This window comes from Clupea harengus, chromosome 6, assembly GCF_900700415.2.
Source record: "Clupea harengus chromosome 6, Ch_v2.0.2, whole genome shotgun sequence".
NCBI classification, from domain to species: domain Eukaryota; kingdom Metazoa; phylum Chordata; class Actinopteri; order Clupeiformes; family Clupeidae; genus Clupea; species Clupea harengus.
Window position 1 is genome coordinate 15,554,433 of NC_045157.1, and position 20,794 is coordinate 15,575,226.

The window sequence follows — 20,794 nt, forward strand, 5'->3', positions numbered from 1 at the left end:
TGATGAAGCATGTATAGTTCGTAAATGTCAGCGTAGCATGGCGTTGTAACTCACCTTGTAAATAAACTGAAATTTGTTCTAAATTATTTAACACATTGCTTTCTTGTATTCACTTACCGACTGTCCGTGGCATGGTCATGTAACTAGACTTGGGCAGTCAACAAGCTGTCGTCGAAGTGCATCTTACAGAACTTCAGTTTGGATACAGTAACGTTACAATTTAGTCCCGATTCGATTCGACTGCATGCACGGATACAGCTGGCTGGCGAGCTAGTCAGTCGAGTGAAACGAGCAAAGCTGGCGAGTGCACAGAAGCAAATCCACAGTGGAACACCTTCGGTAGTGTCTCCTATGAGATGTCATCTGAAATAAGCAGGTAAGTACTTCTCAAGAAATAAACGCAATGCCAGTTTCAGTGAGTTTGGCAAGTTAAGAAAATGTAGGCAGCTGATGAGGTATCTATCAAACCAGCCAAATCCACCTAGCAATATTGCTAGCGTTAGGTGACGAAATGTCAGTGTTGGCTAATGTTAGCCAGTTACCTTTCCGTAGCTTGAGAGCTAGCCACAACGATGGATATGTGGCCAAGAAACTAAACCCAACTGCATTCGCAGGTCTGCAGCTACATTGCCATGTAACGTATACAGCCACAAGAGGTGTTACTGTTGAAGTTCCTGCGAGATATTTTTGTAGAAGAGGTTTTTCCTAATCAGTGGTAGACTGAGGATGCTACGGGAACAAGTTGGCTCATGAAGCTAACTAGCTAGCGTTATTATGTTGACGTTATATTTTGCTAGCCGGCTAGCTAGCTGACCTATGTTTTAAAGGCCTGTCAGCGTTCACATGTGAAGCAAGTTAACCAGCTAACGGTAGTGCGAAGCGATTTCGCTGAAGGTATTCGCCATCACACCTGATGATAAAGGAGAACATATTTTCATGATCTGCCTTGATGTCACGTTTTGCGAGGTAACATAATTGTTATCATCTTGTTAACAAATGATGAACTAAGTATGGCCAGGAAACGTAATGTTGCTGGTGGATAACACTAGCTTGTTAGCTAACGTTTGATAGCCAAGTCAATTGTGATGATTTACTGACAGCAAGTTAACGAAATTGTCATCTTTAAAATGTTGATATGTAACGTTAAGCATTCGTAACGACGAGTTCTCATTCAAATACCCAGACCATCAAAATAATTTGCTTTTTCTATGTTGTCATACACTCACAGTGCTTCTAGTCTGATCCTCTAGCAATATTGTCTTCGTTTTGACGACTGTAACATTGTGGGACTGCGTGTTTGCATTCAAACGGTTGTAACACGTTTGTAACAAGACAGCTCTTTTAGTCTGAGTCTGGGATGATAAACCAACCTATTCCCTTTTTCTGCTCCATTGAGCTTCACCTGTTTTTCTTGGCCAAGACTGAAGGGACAGTAATATGTCCAACTGTTGTATTTAAAAAGAAAAAGAGCCTTTATGGGGAAAATTATACATCTGCATTCATATTATTTGAATATTTCTTTTGACATTGTGAAAATGGATACGTGCTACATCACTTACGTCTTTCTCTGTGTGATGCTTCACACAAAAGACAAAAATCGACAGTCCCTAAGAGTCCACTTTTCCTTTGACCTTTTGATGTCATGAGTGGGTAATGTTTGTTCAGTATTGTCCTCATCCATGTGCAGGAAGTGCTGTATTCGATTGGTCAGGCCTGTGAATTCCCCCACAGTCTCCTCATCCACTTTACCTGACTGCATTTCCTCACCCAGGGAATAATTTTGCCATCTGACTCAGACTTGGCATGTGTGTGTGTGTGTGTCAATGCTTCATCTTTGTTTACATAAATACTGACTGTGTGAGACATCTTTTAAAATAAGAATTCTGAATTCCGAATGTCCACTTAGGAAAAGGTAAATGATGTGGGGTTAATATTAGCTGGGTTGTTGGTAAGATGATTAAATACAGTCCATCTTTCCTGCTGGAGAGTGGTGAAGTTTTTCTTTTTCTATAGTTGTTGTGTATGTCCAACTCTGGGCCCTTGACCCTGAGTCTGAATAGACGTAATGATTTTTCATATTTTGTGAACAATCCCCCAAGTCTCCTTTCGTTCATTTAGTGGAATGCTTAAAATTCTCTGTAGCATTTAGGCTGATTAGTGCGCATTTATTTTTTATTCAGTATTCCGATTTAAAAAACACCAATGAGAAAATGACATCCATAGGTATTCCAGCGTCATCTGAAATGACCGTAGACTAAAGTTAATTATGTTTCATCTTTCTGCACAGGTCCTGATTTGTGGGCTCCCGCAGTTGTCATGCGAGCGTCCAGGTGAAGGGTCATGAGTGGAGTCCTTGGCATCGAGCCCCTGACCGCCCCACTGCTGTAACCCACAACCCCTAGCGTTTATTTCTCTTGCCTCACCCCTAGTCCCTGTGCTATGCCCCAGCCACCCCGCCGTCAGCCATGAGTTCGGCCCTGTGGAGCCAGGAGAAGCCTGGGGGCGGGAGCGGCGGGGGCTGCTTCCGGGAGGACTGGCGCTTCTACATGGTGGTGACGGAGTGTGTGGTGGAGAAGCCGCCCCAGAAGACCCTGCGCATCCCCCGCGGCAGCCTGGGCCAGGCATGCCAGGAGCGCAACAGCCTGGGCCGCACGCTGCCGCCGGCCAAGGGCAAGCGGAGCCTGCGGCTGCTGGACCAGGCCAACGTGGTGCTGAGCCTGGACGAGCGTGACGTGGTGGAGCTGGACGAGAAGCTGGCCGAGCTGCTCTTCCCCATCACCAACTGCGAGGAACGCTACAGCCTGCTGTGCAACGAGCCACGGCTGGAGCGCGCCCGACAGATCGACTGCGGCTCCAAGGTGCGTGTGCAGCTGCGCTCCGGCGACGACCCCCTGCCTGGCGTGGTACGCTTCAAGGGCTCGCTGCTCCCGGACCGGGCCCTCTCCGGCATCTGGTTCGGCGTTGAGTTACTGGTGAGACATCCTGTTGTTATGTCAGACACTTAGAGGACAAGACAATTTAAATGCCATTTTTAGATGTTGGTGATGGAGTAGAGGAGAACCGTCCGCACATTCAGTGTAGCCTGTCTTGTCAACAGGTGTTGACAAAAAGTCTGTAAACTGTGTAAAACAAAGTCGAACCACATATATATATATTTTTTTTCTGCAAGTCTCTGTGCAGAGTGCAGCAGGTGCTGTCCAACACAGAGAGAAACCAAGGATGAATAGAGTTAAAAGGTTGCATAACGCTTTCACTCTAAGACTTTACAGTGAAAGCTAACCCAAAAAAAGAATACTAGTGAAGAAGGGTATATTAGGTAGCTATAAGTCTATTTAAGATTATTAAGTCTCACATTATCTCAGTGCTCATTCAAGGCCCAAGTGCCGTATTGTCAGACCTCAAGTCAGCAAATCTGTAGTACAGTAAAAATGTTAATCAAGTTTTGCCACCTTCCATAAGGGGTCAATACCTAGTCTTGGGTTTTGGAATCATTTTCTCATGAGAAGGCGTAAGAGTCTGTCAGAGTGCTGTATGGACAAACACAATGCTGTATTTTCTTCCTGCTGCCCCTTGCCTCAGCCCATGTGAGTGGGAGAGGGACAGTCAGCCCATGGACATAACTGCGTATGCAGGGGTCTGTAGCTGACCCCTTCCCATCAACACCGCCCTTTGTTCTGCTTAGCAGGGGCCTATTGAAGTCAGCACTATGGCCACAGTATGCCTAACCATTTCATCCCCACTGCCCACACATGTCTCATATGGAATGTTGCAAGTGTGTATAAATGGAGGACATTGCTTTAGGAAGATTTAGTTAATGATGTGCGTTTGTCTAACAGGGCGGTCTGTGGCTATTTGAAATTGACTGAAAATAGCCTCTATTATCATAGAGCCTCTATTAACATAACTCCTCCAAGACGATCCTATCCTACATTTATTCTCCCATTATATTAAACCCCTCAAAGTAGTCTAATTTTTCTTAATGTGAGATTCGCTAGTTTGAGTGGCTGCATACCTTTCTAAAAAAGAAGCAGTTTGAAGTTTGAGAGATTTCTCCGCTGTGTTTAGGAAGGGGCTCAGTGCCTTCTGTCTTTGATGTAGTCTGTCTCGAAAGTGCCCCGTAAGCATATCGAGCCGGTTTTCATAATTGGGAGAAGGTGCTGATGACGGCAATGTACTGCACTTTGAAAACAAAGCCTCCCCGCTCAGTGTTGTTATTCTCATTATTCAGCTCCTTGGAAGCCTTCTCATATATAGAGGATGGTGGACTAGTTCCAGAGTACCCAACAGAGTGGAGAGGATGTTGTGTGTATATTTTTTGTTTATTTTTTTGTATCCTATAAATAGATGGGTAATTAAATGTAGCTGCAGGTAGCTTTTGCTACCTCTTGTGTATTCTGGTGCAGTGTGCAAATACCCGATCTATGTCACCTGGGCAGCCATGTCCTCTGACCTAATTAGGGCCTCATTCTGTGACATCACCTTGTGCTCTCTGTGGGCACTTCATGGACCTCCTAACAAATTTGCTTGACACCCCCCACTCTCCCTTCCACTCCTTCCCTCAGGAGGAGGGCCGAGGCCAGGGCTTCACGGAAGGCTCGTACCAGGGCCAGCAGCTGTTCCGCTGCGAGGACGAGTGCGGCGTGTTTGTGGCCGTGGACAAGCTGGAACTGTGGGAGGACGAGGACGACGAGCTGGGCGAGCTGGAAGTGGACTCCGTCACGCTAGTCGACAGCGAGCACGACTTTCCCCCACTGGAGATCAACTCGCGCGTGGTGGTCCAGACCCGCGAGGGGCCTGAACGAGGCACCATCATCTTCTACGACCTGCTGCCTGGCAACGAGAGCCTGGGCTACTATGTAGGAGTGGACATGGTAAGAGTATACTCTTATTGAAGCTTAACACTCGGATTATGGTACTACCACAGGTTTTTGGGACCATAAATCAGTATTTACCCGTAGTCTGACATACACTTGATGAAAATCAAATATCAGTTCAAGAACTACATGAAACCATTAATCGTAATCGCAGGGCTGCAGACTAACGATTCCACTGGCAGCACTGGTGAAAACAGCTATGTCAGTTGGTCGCACAAGCACATGATTTGGTTGCACCATTTTGTTTAGTGCAGTGCAGGAGTGTTGACTGGGCTGTTGACCATCAGGAGCTGTGCCCAGATACGTCATTGTAAATTAGACTCCATAGTTTCAACACATTTCTTTTCTTGCATGGAAGGGCTACAAAAACAAACAAAAAGAAAAAAATGTCACACATCTTTTCTTGTCGAGTCTAAATGGTTCTCACATTCACATTCGTGTGTATGCTGATGATGACAGTGCAGGTAAGGAGAGACCGACTGAGCCAGTGAAGAAAAAGTTGGCTTCCTACTTTCAACCACAATGGCTCACACAGCGACGCCAAAACAGCTTAATCATCTTCTCATCATCATGCACTTGCACGAATACATCCACGTGAACAGACTCCAATTGCCCACCATTTTGGCCATTGTCTGGAGCCCTGAATAAATATGTAGGTGTGCTCAGACAATGTAGTTATCCCTTGATATGTATGCTTTCCTTGGGAATGTTAAGCGCATTTCTTTTGCATAAGTAATGTGTTTATGGTTTTTTGAAGATGTATATGACGTGTATTAAAGATGTCCAATGGAGTCACTGTATTATCTGCTAATAGTAGTTACACAGATGGCTGTCTTACAAAATGTGTATATTAATGCTACAAAGCTGTCGTCTCCAGAGGCCAGCAGGCTTGATTCAGCAGTTCAGCTGGTGGATTTGTGTGGAGCCTATTGAGCTGCAGCAGGCTATCTTATCCTCAAAGAAGCCAGGCGCAGATGCAGATATCCACTCTAGCCATGCAGGAGTGCACCTGATCCAACTAATTAGTGGTTTGAAGCCTGACCTCAGCTGTGTGAATGAGGGGAATCAGGTGTGCTCTCATAGGCTCCCAATGGCCATCTCCAGCCACTCTGGACCTCTGCCATAAAGTAAGGGCCAACTACAGCTGCAGCAGCAGAAGTATCTGTAGCAGGGGCAGAGGCATCAGTAAGGACAGGAGCAGTGGCATCAGTAAGGGCAGGAGCAGAGGTATCAGTAAGGGCAGGAGCAGAGGTGTCAGTAAGGGCAGGAGCAGTGGCATCAGTAAGGGCAGGAGCAGAGGTATCAGTAAGGGCAGGAGCAGAGGTGTCAGTAAGGGCAGAGGCATCATTAAGGGCAGGAGCAGTGGCATCAGTAAGGGCAGGACCAGAGGTGTCAGTAAGGGCAGAGGCATCATTAAGGGCAGGGGTAGTGGCTGAAGCAGAGGCATCAGTAAGGGCAGAGGCATCATTAAGGGAAGGAGAAGTGGCATCAGTAAGGGCAGGAGCAGAGGTATCAGTAAGGGCAGAGGCATCATTAAGGGCAGGGGTAGTGGCATCAGTAAGGGAAGGAGAAGTGGCATCAGTAAGGGCAGGAGCAGTGGCATCAGTAAGGGCAGGAGCAGTGGCATCAGTAAGGGCAGGAGCAGAGGCATCAGTAAGGGCAGAGGTCGTGGCTGAAGCAGAGGCATCAGTAAGGGCAGTGGCATCAGTAAGGGCAGAGGCATCATTAAGGGCATGGGTAGTAGCTGTAGCAGGGGTCGGAGCAGTAGTAGCATTTGTGGCTCAGCCCACTCACTGCTGGCCTGAGACAAAGGGTAGTCACGCGGGGTGTGAGGGACAGTGCGCTAGATGACCAGTGCTGTGGCAGCCGGCCAGCATCCAGACAGGGAGAGGGAGAGAGAGATTGAGTAAGGGAGAGAGAGAGAGAGAGAGAGTAGGGGAGGGAGAGAGAGAGAGAGAGTAGGGGAGGGAGAGAGAGAGGGAGAGAGAAAGGGAGAGAGATTGAGTAAGGGAGGGAGAGAGAGAGAGATTGAGTAAGGGAGAGAGAGACCAAGCCCATGTCCATGTCCATTTTCCATCAGTCCTTCAAGAAAGCTCACTTTACTCGCACCCAAAGCTCAGCTTTCTCTAGGAAGTGCCTGAACTCCTAGCTGCCTTTGTCAATCATTTTTAGTGCAGAGGTAGGCAGGCGGAGGTGGCATCACCACTGTGCCTCAGCGGTCGGTTAATGGAACTTTGAGGAACGGTGGCCCGGTGGACTCCGCAGAAGCAGGACTTAAGAGGGTAGGCTTTGAGCGATGAGGTCCCCCAGCCACACTAACTGGCTGTCATCTGCCACTCCTCCAGGACAATCCTATCGGGGACTGGGACGGCGTTTTTGACGGGAAGCTGCTGTGTAGCTTCGCCAGCCTCGAGCACACCCGCCTCGTGCCCGTCTGTGACGTGATGCCAGGTAAGTTTCACCACCTGGTCTGCGTGTGTGTGTGTTCTGTTTTTTTTATTTAGCTACATAACAAAACATGGGATCATTTCCCAGAAAGCCCAACACTGATACAACAGAACAATGACAATTTAAACTTAACGTGATTAGCGGTAGTCAGAAATTGGTGGAGGTTTTCGGCATGGTTGGGATTCCACGGTGACGGGCAGCTGGAGTGCTGGGTGCGTGTCCGAGCGGCGTCCATGTTCCACTGGCTGCAGGCCCTGAAACAGAGGCTCTTTTGTCCCTGGACTTGTTTTCCAGATTCAAGTGCAGTGAGAGAGAGCTCTTTGGGCTTCCAGCTCGTTTTATTGATTTGTTTGTCTGTGAGTGTCTCATTTTCCCACCAGTTCTGCGGACATTTTGCCTTGAGCTCTCTCAGAGAGTTTGTGATGGTGTGATGGTTTTTTCACAGGTTTTTTTTCACATGTGTGTGTGTGTGTGTTTTGAAGTGCTTCTTGTCAAAGAAAGCCTCTCTGTTGTCGAAGGCCTTCGAGGGCTAAAAGTGTTTCCCAGGAATATGACTAATGGTCCCTTTCTGAAAAGGCATGATGCCTTTCTGTATTGGAGCATCCTCCTGTCTCCAGCCTAGTGCTCTAGATGCAGTCAAATGGCAGGTTTGGCTTAAGGCTCATGCCATCAATTAGATTAGATGGAGGAGTTTGTGACCGAAACATTGTATCTTTCTTCCCATCATATAACAGAATGCTTTAGTAGTGTCCACTACACCTATATATAGACTATATATACACTATAATTATGGATGTGCGTTATGCATATGTGTATCAATATTTCATGAGATATTGTGTGTGTGTGTGTGTGTGTGTGTGTGTGTGTGTGTGTGTGTGTGTGTGTGTGTGTGTGTGTGTGTGTGTGTGTGTGTGCGTGCGCAGAGTACTCCATGCAGGACCAGAGGCCGCCCAAGCACAGCTTTGCCTCCAGAGGCAGCAGCAGTGACAAGTCCTCTTCTGGCCAGAGCAAACCAAAGAGCAAAGGTAACACATGGTACCCTCACCGCAACTCACCTGAGATCACTACACGGGCACCTTTTTCTTCCTCACTGTAGAAACGTTGTCTTCCTCAGCTCGCACAACATGGTGCTGACCATGCCCGCCAAGGACGCCTATTCAGATGTAAGAGTTGTCTGGGATTGAGGGGGGTCAATATGAAGCTGCTAGCCAGCTGCTAGCTAGTTTCTGTAAAGTTGTTGTTGAGCCTATATTTAAACTATGAACTGTTAATATATTTGTGTCAGTTGGCACATTTCACAGCCGATGACATGCTTCCTCACTGATATGGTCTCAGTCTCTGAGAATAGCACTGACTTCTCTTTTTAATGACATTAGAAAAATCTGAATCAGTGCCATGGCCTAATTGGCAAGTCATGATTGTATTTCCTATACGGACCCACGGGGCCTGTGAGTGTAAGCATGACCGAGAGTACTGACTAAAGCCTGCCATTGTGGTTTGTATTTCTGGAGTGAGGGCTTTGAAGTTGTCCTGTCTGGCTGATGGCTGTTGTACTGTGTGGGCTCCTTCCTAGATGTTTTGCTGATGATGAAAGACGCGGTTTGTTGTGCAGAGCTGTGCTGTGCTGTGCTCTGCATGGCTCTAACACAATAGACACACACACACACACACACACACATACACACTCTCTCTCTTTCTCTGTCTCTCTTTCTGTCTCTCTCTGTCTCTTGCTCGCTCTCTCTCGCTCTCTCTCTTTTTCTTTCCCTCTCTCGCTCTCTATTTCCCTCTCCCGTCCTCTTTCTTTCTCTCCCTCTCCCTCTTTCTGAACTGCCTTCAGCTCTGTCCTGTCTGCTCTTCCTAACTGCTGTTGTCACTGCAGATATTTTAACCCAGCTTAAGCCCCTGGGGAAAGTGGGTTGCTTTGAACTCAAGAGCTCTGTGTGTTCTTGCAGGGCAACTGGGTCAACCGCTCCTGTAAAGTTGCATTAATTGTTTAATTATTGTCTGGTTATTTTTGGTTAGTCAATTTTGAACGAGTTGTTATAGCCCACTGCTTTAAAATAGCGTAGCATAGCTATGTCTTTTTTTTTTTTTTTTTTTAACCAAGCTTTTTTTTAAGCAAGCAAGCTTTATGTGTGGGGAAATGTTGTATTGGTCAACACACATGTGCAGCAAAAGATATACACACTTCTCTCAAAAGTTTGGAATTACCGTCATACCAAGAGATTTTGTTAATTTATTCACTGGTCACTTTCTTTAGTTAGTCACGTATTTGGACATAGGAAGATGTATTTCTCGTCCTTTGCTTTTGTTGTGATTTCGTTATTGATATCATCTCAGATAATTTGTGTATATATAATAGTACAATAATAATAATATTTCTCACATTTTATTTCACTGAAGATCAGTAGGTTTTCTTTGTTTTAAGAGCCCAGTTTGAAACCTGAAGAGTGGTGTTGTTAGCTTCACAACTGGTTTTGAATTATCGCTTAAAACCGAAAGACAGAAGATGTGGACGATGTGACCATGACCAGTGATTCCAAACCTTTGGGCTGTAGTGGATGACCACACACAAGATGCTCACTGTCTTTCTATTGAACTGTGTTATTTCCAGGATTAGGTCTTCAGTGTGGGAGTAGAAGCAAGTCTGACTTTTATTACACTTTAAATGGCAGTTCTATTGATCACCCAGCCCAGTCCAAATCCAAAAGCACATGGTACATTGATGAAGGTAATATCACGTGACCAGACGCACCACTCACTGAATGGAAGGTCTTGCTGGAAGGGTTTGCATTGCTGTCTCAATTCAGTAATGAGTGAATGAATGCTTTAACCCTCTCTCTTGTACCAGAACTAACATTTTGCCTTTAATACCGGATTGAAACTTGATATACAAAAATTACGATTTTGTAGACAAGAAACTCTTCCAATACGACCTTTGATCCTGAGTGAGTGTTTTTTGTTCATTCGGTCCGCCATGATAACCATACGGTATGATGTCCATTATATGTCCAGAAGGCTTTCACTAATGTATAATGCCTTTACACATAATTATGCCTATTGATAATTTAGTCTTACAACCCAAATGGACCCAAGTGCTATGTAGTGCATACCACTGGCCGAAAGTACAATGCTTTGCATTGAAATAACTGATACATGTTTCATTACATGTTAATGAAAAATATGCCTTAATGAAAGCCTTTTTTTCATGGAATATGACTCACTGTCTGTCGTTGGTTTGTATAGTTTATGGTGGTAGAGAAAAGGGTTGAGTGAGTTGGCGCTGGGTCCGTTGGTACTGGTGTTATGGAAGGGGGCGTCTCTCGTCGTCACTGTTTGTGGTTGTGCTGCACCTCGTGTTTTGCTGCTCAGTGTCACGGTTGTGGAAGAACCTTGAGTGTTCCCTGATTCCTGATGTCGGCTCTCCCCTAAAGAATGGAACCCATTCCACAGACGCTCACGACACGCACCTGCATGCCAGCCTCATCCGATTGTTGTTTTTTCCCCCGTCATTGTTAACATTTGTTTTCAGTATGTTCAAGTCAGTCCTTTGGCTGAGTTTCACTGTGAGGCTTGCGTCTCTGTTTCATGGTTGTCACCACCTCAGTGTCACCCCCTCCCCCCCCTCTTGCTTGTGCTGTATCTCTCCATCTTGGGCGTTCTCTAATTCTACTTATCTCTGTTTTTGTATCAATGTGGGCATTTGCTGCAAAGCGTCATGCAGCTGTCTGCGTATGTATGCATTTATGAACTTTACATGAACTCATAACACCACAGATGGCATGTGAATATAGTGTCGACTAAATGGTTTAAGCGCAAGTTTATGTCAAGGGAGAGAGTTAAAAGGGTGAATTTTGAGGTAAGCTGAGAGACCAAAAGTATTGCGACTTCAGTAAATAATTGCTGTAAGGAAGGCGCATCGATGAACCTGTTTTACCGGCACAGCCTTTTGTCAGTACATTCTGCGGTAGTCTTGGAACAGTAACTGTAACCCTGTGGCAGTTTTTTTTTTACAAAAATAAAAACAAGATGTGTCGTTGCTTTTATTCCTATCACAAAAGTAATTAATGGATGTAAAACGGTTCTATAAGTCTATACCCATGAATACCCCATGGCATTAGAACTGAAGTGATTCATGATCGGAAGCACTTGTGTGTCGGGGAACCACCAGGGGGATGCCCATAGACTGCCGTTTCGAGTAACGTTAGGAATGGAGAGAGGAATAGAGAGAAGAAAAAAACAGAAATGAGAATCAGAATAAAGGAACTTGACATGGCAACTAAAACTCAAATGAAAAGTCAAAGATGATAATAATAAATTGGTGTAATATTCTCAGAGTGAATCTCTGGCTCTCTCTAGTGGACAACGAGGGAAGTGTTTACAGTTGGGTTTTCCAAACATGTAAATTCATTCAAACATAGTAGGTGAGTTGAGGATAGTTCAGATTGGCTGTGCATTTCTAACCATGTAATGCAAACTTCTTGGAACTTTACAAAAAGCACTTTATTGAGTTTCCACATTGATACATTTGCTTTTTCTCATCATTCACGTCTTTCTACAGTATGTTGAGCCTCTCTGCTGGTACAACTCTTTTATTGTGTGTCCTCCCTGTTTTTTTTCCACCCTGATGACAGTCGGAGAGGATCCTGCCAAGTCCCTCACCGACACGCCCCCTGACTTCAATCAGGCGTCTCCGCCCTCCCGCGCCCCGCCCTCCACCTCGCTGACCAGCGACCAGAAATTCCACTCGCTGCCTTTCAGCCTGAGCCGCAAGAGCGGCCCCAACGGCAGCATGAGCCAGGGCCCGTTGTCACTGTCTGTGCAGTCGGTCCGCGCCGACCAGCCGGACCAGCAGCAGCAGCAGCAGCAGCAGCAGCAGCAGGCCCAGCAGCCCACACCCACGGCCACCGCCTCCTCCCCTAGGCAGCCCTCCCCACCGCGGGGCCAGCCGCGCCTGGAGGTGGGCTCTCTGGTGGAGGTGAAGGAGAACCCGCCGCTCTGCGGGGTCATCCGCTGGGTAGGGCTGCCCCCGGGCCTGGAGGAGCACCTGGCGGGGCTGGAGCTGGTGAGTACAGGAGCACTGGCAGGGCAAAGTGGCAGTGATGCCAGACCACTGTTTCTCAGTCTTGCTCTTGGCAGGTTCTTCTGTAGCTGTAGCTTTTTTTTTACTCTTCGATATGAAAGTTCTTGTTATTAGTTCAACTCCATAAAGTTCTAGATTTAGCTCCATAAAACCTCACACAGTAGAACACTATTTTATTCGGTGCCATGGGTGTTTGCAAAGTGTGCTCCCCTTGAATGTGAAGTAGCGTGACCTACCAGAGCTGCGTGTTGATATTTGTTTTGCCCCCACAGGAGGAGGAATGTGTGGGCTGCACAGATGGCACGTTCAAGGGCACGCGCTACTTCACCTGCCCGCCCAAGAAGGCCCTGTTCGTCAAGCTCAAGTGCTGCCGGCCCGACTCGCGCTTCCCCTCGCTGCATCACTCCTCCAACCCCATCGAGCGCTGCAACTCCATCGGTGAGACGCCTCCGTCCTCCCGCTCCCTCCTCCGTCCTCACAGCCACAGCAAACACTAAACACCTTCACCTTTATGAGCGCAGTTTGCTTAAGTACAGTAAGCATGAGGTACAGAATGCTTAAGTACAGTAAGCATGAGGTACAGAATGCTTAAGTACAGTAAGCATGAGGTACAGAATGCTTAAGTACAGTAAGCATGAGGTACAGTTTGCTTAAGTACAGTAAGCATGAGGTACAGAATGCTTGGCAATGGAAAGCGGATAATATAACCTGTGAGCACAGTTTTTAAAGCTTACCGTACCTGTCAGTGGAAAAGGTCAATAAATGGTGTGTGTGTCTGTGTCTATACTCTCTCTCTCTCTGTCTCTGGTGTATGCAGCCTTTGGGGGTTACCTGAGCGAAGTGGTGCATGAGAACACCCCTCCACGTACAGAGAATGACGGGCTGGAGGTGATGGCGGGCAAGAAAAAAGGCATCCAAGGCCACTACAACTCCTGCTACCTGGACTCTACCCTCTTCTGGTAATTAGCTCACACGCCGGGCGCAGGTTTAGGTTCTAAAGCGAACCTACTGAACTCCAAATTCACTCCATCCTTCACTCCTAGCCAGATTCATTACGTTTTTTTTCTTTTCTCTCTGCAGTCTGTTTTCGTTCAGCTCTGTTTTGGATACGGTACTGCTGAGGCCACGGGCCAAAACTGATGTGGAGTATTACAAGGAGACACAGGAGCTGCTGCGCACCGAGATAGTCAACCCCCTGCGCATGTAAGTATATGTGAGGGCACCATACAACGGCGTGCATACGATATGTCTTCACATATGTGAACAGCTCAACAGTTCACATATTGCTAACACAAAGTGCACCCTGTGACTCAGTGATGATGAGTCGACGATGATGTGTGTGTGTGTATGTATGTGTGTGTGTGTTTCCTGTCACAGACACGGCTATGTGTGTGCAACTAAAATCATGAAGCTAAGAAGAATTCTGGAGAAGGTGGAGGCGGCATCTGGCTTCACCTCTGAAGAGAAAGGTGACCGGGAAAGGGACAACAGTTGTCTTTAAAAAAAAAAAAAACTCTGGTGCTGTTTTGGGAATGTGATGACTGATTGGCAAGTCCTTTTTTATCCTTTATCCTTTGCTCATTTTTTGTCTCTTGAAATTCCTGCCATCTACAGATCCAGAGGAATTCCTGAACATCCTGTTCCATCACATCCTGAGAGTGGACCCTCTGCTGAAACTGCGGTGAGCCGTGAGGGGGGCCTGGCTCCCTCATGCCATTACCACCTATCCTCCCCGGCTCTGGCTCTTCCTCTGGCCTCATCACTTATTTTGGCCGCTCTCGTCTCGTGTAGTTAATTCCCCACAGTGATGGGTCACACATGATTGCTCCACTTGAATGTTCTCTGTCAGATGATTATGATGATTATGATTATGCCATTAAAAAAGATTTCAAGGGCACCAGGGGGTCCTTGTAAAACATTTTTTCATGGGCTTCATGTCTAGTTAAGTACTAAGAAGGGCCTGACTTTCTGTAACTTCATTACTTCAGCAGAAGGATAACATTGTCACTCTGGAGCAGTGATGGAGAAAATACAGTCCTATACTTCTTGGATATTGGATAATTTGCATATATCTGACTTTGCAGTGAGATGCAGAAATTAATCAAAAGAGAGAAGTGCTTCTATAAGTAGCAGAAAAATTCCCAATAGAAATATTCTGGTAAAGGAAATTAAAAGTGATTATTGAATTATTATATTTAAAAGTGTCAGAGATAACTTTCAAAGTCATACTCCTGGTAGTGAGCCCCTGGTTCATTGGCATGGCGGGGCTAATCCGACCCATCTTTCCGGCTGTACCACACAGGTCGGCAGGGCAGAAGGTCCAGGACTGCTACTTCTACCAGATCTTCATGGATAAGAAGGATAAAGTGCTGGTGCCCACCAGCCAGCAGCTCATAGAGTGGTCCTTCATAAACAGTGATCTCAAATTCGCTGAGGTCAGTGAGATGCTTTTCTGTCACCGTCTCTGAAAGAAATACGGTCATTCCCCACATATGCATTTAGTTGCGTCGTTTGTGAGATGTATATGTGATTTTGGCTTATTTGGAGGTATGATCAGACAGTTAATCGAGTTTGCTATTTTTAAACGTATCGTGATGGTATAGCTCAGGGTGATTCAAACATGACACTTCAACGGCACTCGTCAAAATTGGTCCCAATCCTAAAGATATTGCCTAGACTGTCAGATTTAGGTACCATCCAGAATTATAATGTATACTTAGGTCATAATCATGCCAGGTTGTGCTAAACTGCTTCTTCTCATCCTTCTTCAATCATCAAGAACTGTCTAGCCTGCATGGATTATACAGATTTTATTTTCTTATACTGATGCTGTTAGACTTAAGTTTGCTAAATGGGACTTCAATGTAACTGCAGAAGGAAGATCTCAAGATGTTAAGTAGTGCATTGTGCTGCCTTGTGAATGTCAATCGAGCCTATTTATAAATATAATGCATGATCACAAAGCTATCATTCTTTCATGTGAAAGTGATTGGGAATCCAGAAAAGGCTATGATGATTGTTTCAGCAGAAACATGATTTCACGACCGGATCAGATTTTATAAATCATCTGGAGGACGAGTGCACATTTTACAGATGTAGCACGATTAAAATACCTCAGGGGGTAACTTTAAACTTCTATGCTCCTCTCTCTCCTCAGGCTCCTTCCTGCCTTATAATCCAGATGCCTCGCTTTGGGAAGGACTTCAAAATGTTCAACAAGATCTTCCCTTCTCTGGAGCTCGATATCACCGACTTACTTGAAGACAGTAAGTTTAGAACTTCACAAGGGCAAGGGATGACAAAGGAAGCTGCGAAGAGGATACGGCAGTAGACAGTTCCTCCTAGTTTTGTATGGAGTTTGTGTTTTTGGAAACCTGCTGTGAGGGTTACGTACTGTGGGGGGTTTAAAGACAGAAAATCTACCATGGGGAGAGGGAGGTTTAAACAGGTGCTTCTGCTTCAGGGTGGTGTGCATGTGTGTGGTCCAAGGAAGGGTTTTTATAACCTTGAGCATTTGTGTGTGTGTGTGTGTGTGTGTGTGTGTGTGTTTCCTAGCTCCTAGGGAGTGCCGCATCTGTGGGGGTCTGGCCCTATACGAGTGCAGAGACTGTTACGAGGATGGTGACATCACAGCTGGGAAAATCAAGCAGTTCTGTGAAAAGTGCAATACCCAGGTAAATGACTCAATCTATAGTATTTGCATAGCCTGACGATGTCATACTCATAATTCTAGTCAGAATATGAGTCTGATATCGCTCCATTGGGCTGTGATTATGGGGCGTGTTTCAACCGAACCAGGAGAAAAAATGCCTCTTCGCTCAATTGGTTACCTACAACCAATCAGAACAACGTAGTATGTGACCAGGGCCAGCTGATAAATTAAACTTTTACTGGATCCCGTAGGAAGGAAGGCAAAAACATCTTTTCGATTGACAAATGCCTTGATCGCGTTTCTCTGTTCCTGTTTCAAAATGAATGCACTGTCAATGTCTAAATGGACTTGAATCTATACATTTCAGCTCTCCAGCGGCAGCCATGTTTGTTGAAAACGAATTCAACTCGTGTGTTGGTGACGTGCTTGATTACGTTACTGTTGATGATCTGTCCATCATCGTATAAAGCCCGCCTTGACAATTTGATTGGTCCGGCAATTTGTGTCCGAAAATAATTTCTCCCCAATGGAGTAATGCCAGACCGAACTTCCCGACTTCAAATGTTGTGGGCGGGGCTAAGTTTGGTCTGGTATCCAGGCTAGTATTTACAATCAGACCTGTAACTTCAGACGTGAAATATAGTCCTATGGCCCTGCGGTTCCAGGAGTATCCACTTGGTGGCACCGAACTCCTACAGATGCATCAGATTCAGATAGTTGGAAAGAAATGAAATGGTTTTGTCATAAACTTTCCGGCATATTTGCTTTCTACATGTTTGTGAAAATGTTCTGCTAGAAGATAAATTATCCTTAAGATTTAAATATGTCTTGTCCTTTCATCATTTCTGTGTCATTCCTCCATCATGAAATCATTAGTGATGAAATCAGGGAGTTTTGAATTTTCAAACACTACAGAGTAGCACCTTGTTTGTGCGAGTTTGCTCATTCTGAGTGTGTGTGTGTGTGTGCGTGTTTGTGTGTGCACGTGTTTGTGTGCTGCTGGGGGCTTTGTTCAGGTCCACCTCCACCCACGGCGGAAGTCCCACCGGCACGGGAAGCTGTCCGTGCCCAAGGAGCTGCAGGAGGGCGTGTGGCGGCAGGGCAGCTTCCCCCACCAGAGGATGGAGCTGTTCGCCGTGCTCTGCATCGAGACCAGTCACTACGTGGCGTTCGTCAAGTATGGTGCCGCCGACTCCGCCTGGCTCTTCTTCGACAGCATGGCCGACCGGGATGGTACGACAGAGACGGCCAAGTCCTTGGTCAAAATAGCAACTTTTTTTTAAATGCAAAGGAAACTAGTGAACGGATAGATTCTCAAGGCCATGTGCTCCAGATGTTAATATTTTGTGAGGGATTGAAGGGATTGAATCAACTTGAAGAGTCACATCAAAGGCGCTTTTTCCGATTGAGATCTAATTCCTTTGGATTGCGTAATTTTTTGATAAATTAAAACGCAATTGAAGTCATTTCCTAACACTGTTGCAGTGCAATGGAGTGTAAAGATGGAAACAAATCTAATTCTGCACAGTTGTTTGGCAAGTTTTAGTTCACAGTCAGAGAGAGTTTATTTCTTAACAAGCCCCCCCCCCCCCCCCCCCCCCCCCTTTCCTTTTGTCTCCTCTGTTTCAGGGGGCCAGAACGGTTTCAACATCCCGCAGGTGTCCCCGTGTCCAGAGGTGGGGGCGTACCTGAAGATGACCCCTGAGGAACTCCACGCCCTGGATCCCAAGAACATCCAGGGCTACGCCCGCCGTCTGCTGTGCGACGCTTACATGTGCATGTACCAGAGTCCCACCATGAGCCTGTACAAATGAAGGCATCCCACACATGTGTACACACACACACACACACACACACACACACACACACAAACACACATAATACACTTATATAAACAGAACTGAGGAAATAGAGGGGGGGAGTTGAACGTGGAGTGTTGCCTATAAAATTGACATTCCCCCTCCCGTCCACCTCCCTCCCCCCTCCCACCCCCAGAAAAAAAATTAAAAACACACCCCTCTCTTTTGCCTGCCATCGCTGTCTGTGTGAAGACAAAGAACGAAGAGCTAGACAGAGAGGGTGTGGAGGGGTAATGGGAGGAAGAAAGCAATGCCGATTACGACTAGGACAACGAAGAAGAAGGAAAAAAAAAGAAGCCTATTTGCACTGTGCGTTTTGTTGAAGTGTTGTTCTCCTCTTCATGTTTTCCCTCCATCAGTAAACACAAGTCACCCCAGTGGACTGACAGTATCTCCAGTGCCGGAAGGGAGCAGGGCTGAGTGCTCATACTGAGTGAAGTGGAGAAGTGGGGGGGTTAGGGGATATGGGGTTGGGTGGGCTGGGGGTGGACTGATGAATATTCACTGGGATCAGTGGGAGACAGCAGGGGGATGTGATCGTCTCAGGTGACCGCAGCGTCTGATACCCGAACGAGCGAGACGTTGTAACGGGAGATCGCCGGCCTCTTCTCTCAGCCCCAGAGGAGAGAGACGGAGTCCTGGCACTCTCCAGCAGAGGACAAGATGACATCGCTCTCTCTCTCTGTCTCATCCTGTAACCGAACCAACGCAGAAATAACGCTCACGTCAGCGTGAAGCAGACTCTGCACTCTTCGACTCAATAGCCCCATTGTAGAACAGACGTCTCGGTTCTTCGCTCAGCTGTTACACGTACACTGTACACGACCCATCTCTGTGTATGATGTCCAAAACCCCAGCGCTGCAAGTAGTGTGGACAAGTAGTTTTTTTTTTTTTTTGACAGTTGGTCTCATTCCCATGTTTGCTGTGATTTTTCTTTTACTTTTATTATTTGGTCCTTTCTCTGTCCAGTGTAACGCGCTATGTTGCTTTAGATGTCCCATTGTTCATTTGGCGACAATTTGCATCGTAATGTTAAGCTTTCGCTACTCATTTTCAAATGGACAGGATAGCACAAGAGTAAAGCACAGCCTTTTTGGATATAACAGCTTGGGTTTATGTGTAATTTTCAATTAAGGGAAAAAACAGCTTTCCCACACAAGCTTTATATGTATTGGAGACAAACTAAAATGACTTGATCATGGTAATACCCACTATTGCTACAAATATGCATTCTAGGCCTAAAACCTAATATAATCCCATCTTTACTATTATTGCTCCTGAGCATACATTTTGGTGAGAAAATTTGATTGCTCAATTCTGCCTTTTTCAACCTAGTCATTGCACTGGACTTTTCTTTTTAAGAGTTAAATAAATACATACATAAATAAATAAATATATATATATATATATATATATATATGATCATCGAGGCATGAAAAACAAGAACCCAATTAGACAGAATAGATGGTGTTAGTGCAGGTACTCAACAAATCAACAAATGCTCAGCTACAGTATCATTAAATGAATAATATTTGACTGCCTTTTGGATTTTGTTCTCTGAGGTGACATTCATTCACAGAAGACAAATTGAAGAGCTACAATAGTTTACAGTGACTTATGGTGGTGCTACTGTGCTGAGAGACTACCCTTCTGAACTGGAGGAAATAGAGTTGTATTGGTGGTCCAGGAGTTACCAAAAGGCTGCGAGTCTCAAGTATGTGAGATCTACTAAAAGATCTGTCAACGTGTACTGCACACAGGTCTTCACTTAATTGGGTTGAATAACTGCTTTCTGTGTCGTATTCATATTTTACGCGGCAGACTTATGTTATGGGAGTCTGGAAAACATGGAAAATGGACATTGATTTTAGAGCATCTGTGTCAACTGTAAGCGGAATGGGATTTAATATTTCTGTGCTGTTCTCTTAAGTGTCAACTAAATTAAAATCCTTGTTTCAAAAACAGAATTTTTTTTGCCGGTGTGAATTTCTGAAGCAGATTTTGTACGCATCTGGTGTTCTGTTTTATGGTTACCATCCCTATCACGAATTATTGGGCTCAAATCCAGCTTTGTCTGTACTTTTTTTTCTTGCTCTTTTAAAGTCTTTGCCTCAGCTCTGGTTCTCTTTGTCTTTGTTTGCTCTGTGCCCCGTTGTTGACAGACAGCGCCGCTGCCTCACCGAGATGGCCACTGCTGGCGTTGCCGCTCTCACCTGTCACCGAGGTGTGCGTCTTATTAGCATGGCGTAGGGTTGGGGGGGGGGGGGGGGGCATGGCGGAAGTCACAGGTCATCCATCAGGCAGATGAGACTGACTGGCCAGAGGCTCAGCAGCTGTACTCATGCCCCAAAGGTCCTGCAGGGGCCAGGGAGCAGCACACACCGAGCCCTGAAACTGGGACACTCCCTGGCCTTTTCATAGCCCTTAAATAACAACATCTTTAGCTGGTGTGGAACTTCGTTGGACAGGTGGCTGTTGGAAACCTCTGGAGAAATGTTAATGTGTTGAGTAGACAAAGACAGATAGAGGTCTACATATAGGTTATGTCACTGAAATCAAATGGTTTATTAAAAAAGGCCAAGTTTGTGTAGAACATATGGCTGAAACATTTTGGGACAACATAAGTTGCCCAGAAAACTAGATGAAAATTAACTCAATATTCTAAAACCAAAAACAAAGTAAAAAGGGAATTCTTCCCCCTTGGGGCCGACAATTATAGGAAAAGTTGTTCCCTAGAGTTTTATACCGGCCAACAATTATGTTTGTTTTGTCAGGAATGATGAATTGGCCTCTGTTTTACGTTGCTTACAGTTCAGGTATGACTTCTATTGCCGATTATCCAGTTCCCAATGGGATAAAAAAGAGATACAAAGAAAT

General features: G+C 45.7%; 1 protein-coding gene across 4 annotated transcripts; it reads left to right on the forward strand.

Moving 5' to 3' along the window:
- Positions 1 to 3: 3 nt before the first annotated feature.
- On the forward strand, positions 4 to 19,884 carry cylda (cylindromatosis (turban tumor syndrome), a). Of its 4 annotated transcripts, none has more exons than XM_042708038.1 (18): positions 4 to 376; positions 2,288 to 2,972; positions 4,563 to 4,871; positions 7,220 to 7,325; positions 8,246 to 8,347; positions 9,937 to 10,053; positions 11,037 to 11,054; positions 11,957 to 12,387; positions 12,678 to 12,843; positions 13,223 to 13,364; positions 13,486 to 13,608; positions 13,783 to 13,874; positions 14,020 to 14,086; positions 14,708 to 14,840; positions 15,563 to 15,671; positions 15,961 to 16,079; positions 17,074 to 17,290; positions 17,687 to 19,884. In XM_042708038.1, exons 2-18 carry the CDS (start codon positions 2,466 to 2,468, stop codon positions 17,869 to 17,871), a joined length of 2,943 nt encoding a protein of 980 aa, XP_042563972.1. In that variant the 5' UTR covers positions 4 to 376; positions 2,288 to 2,465; the 3' UTR covers positions 17,872 to 19,884. The 4 variants fall into 4 exon arrangements, with proteins under 4 accessions (XP_042563972.1, XP_042563973.1, XP_042563974.1 ...); XM_031569177.2 differs by lacking the exon at positions 4 to 376 and adding an exon at positions 415 to 966; XM_042708039.1 differs by lacking the exon at positions 11,037 to 11,054.
- Positions 19,885 to 20,794: the final 910 nt, after the last annotated feature.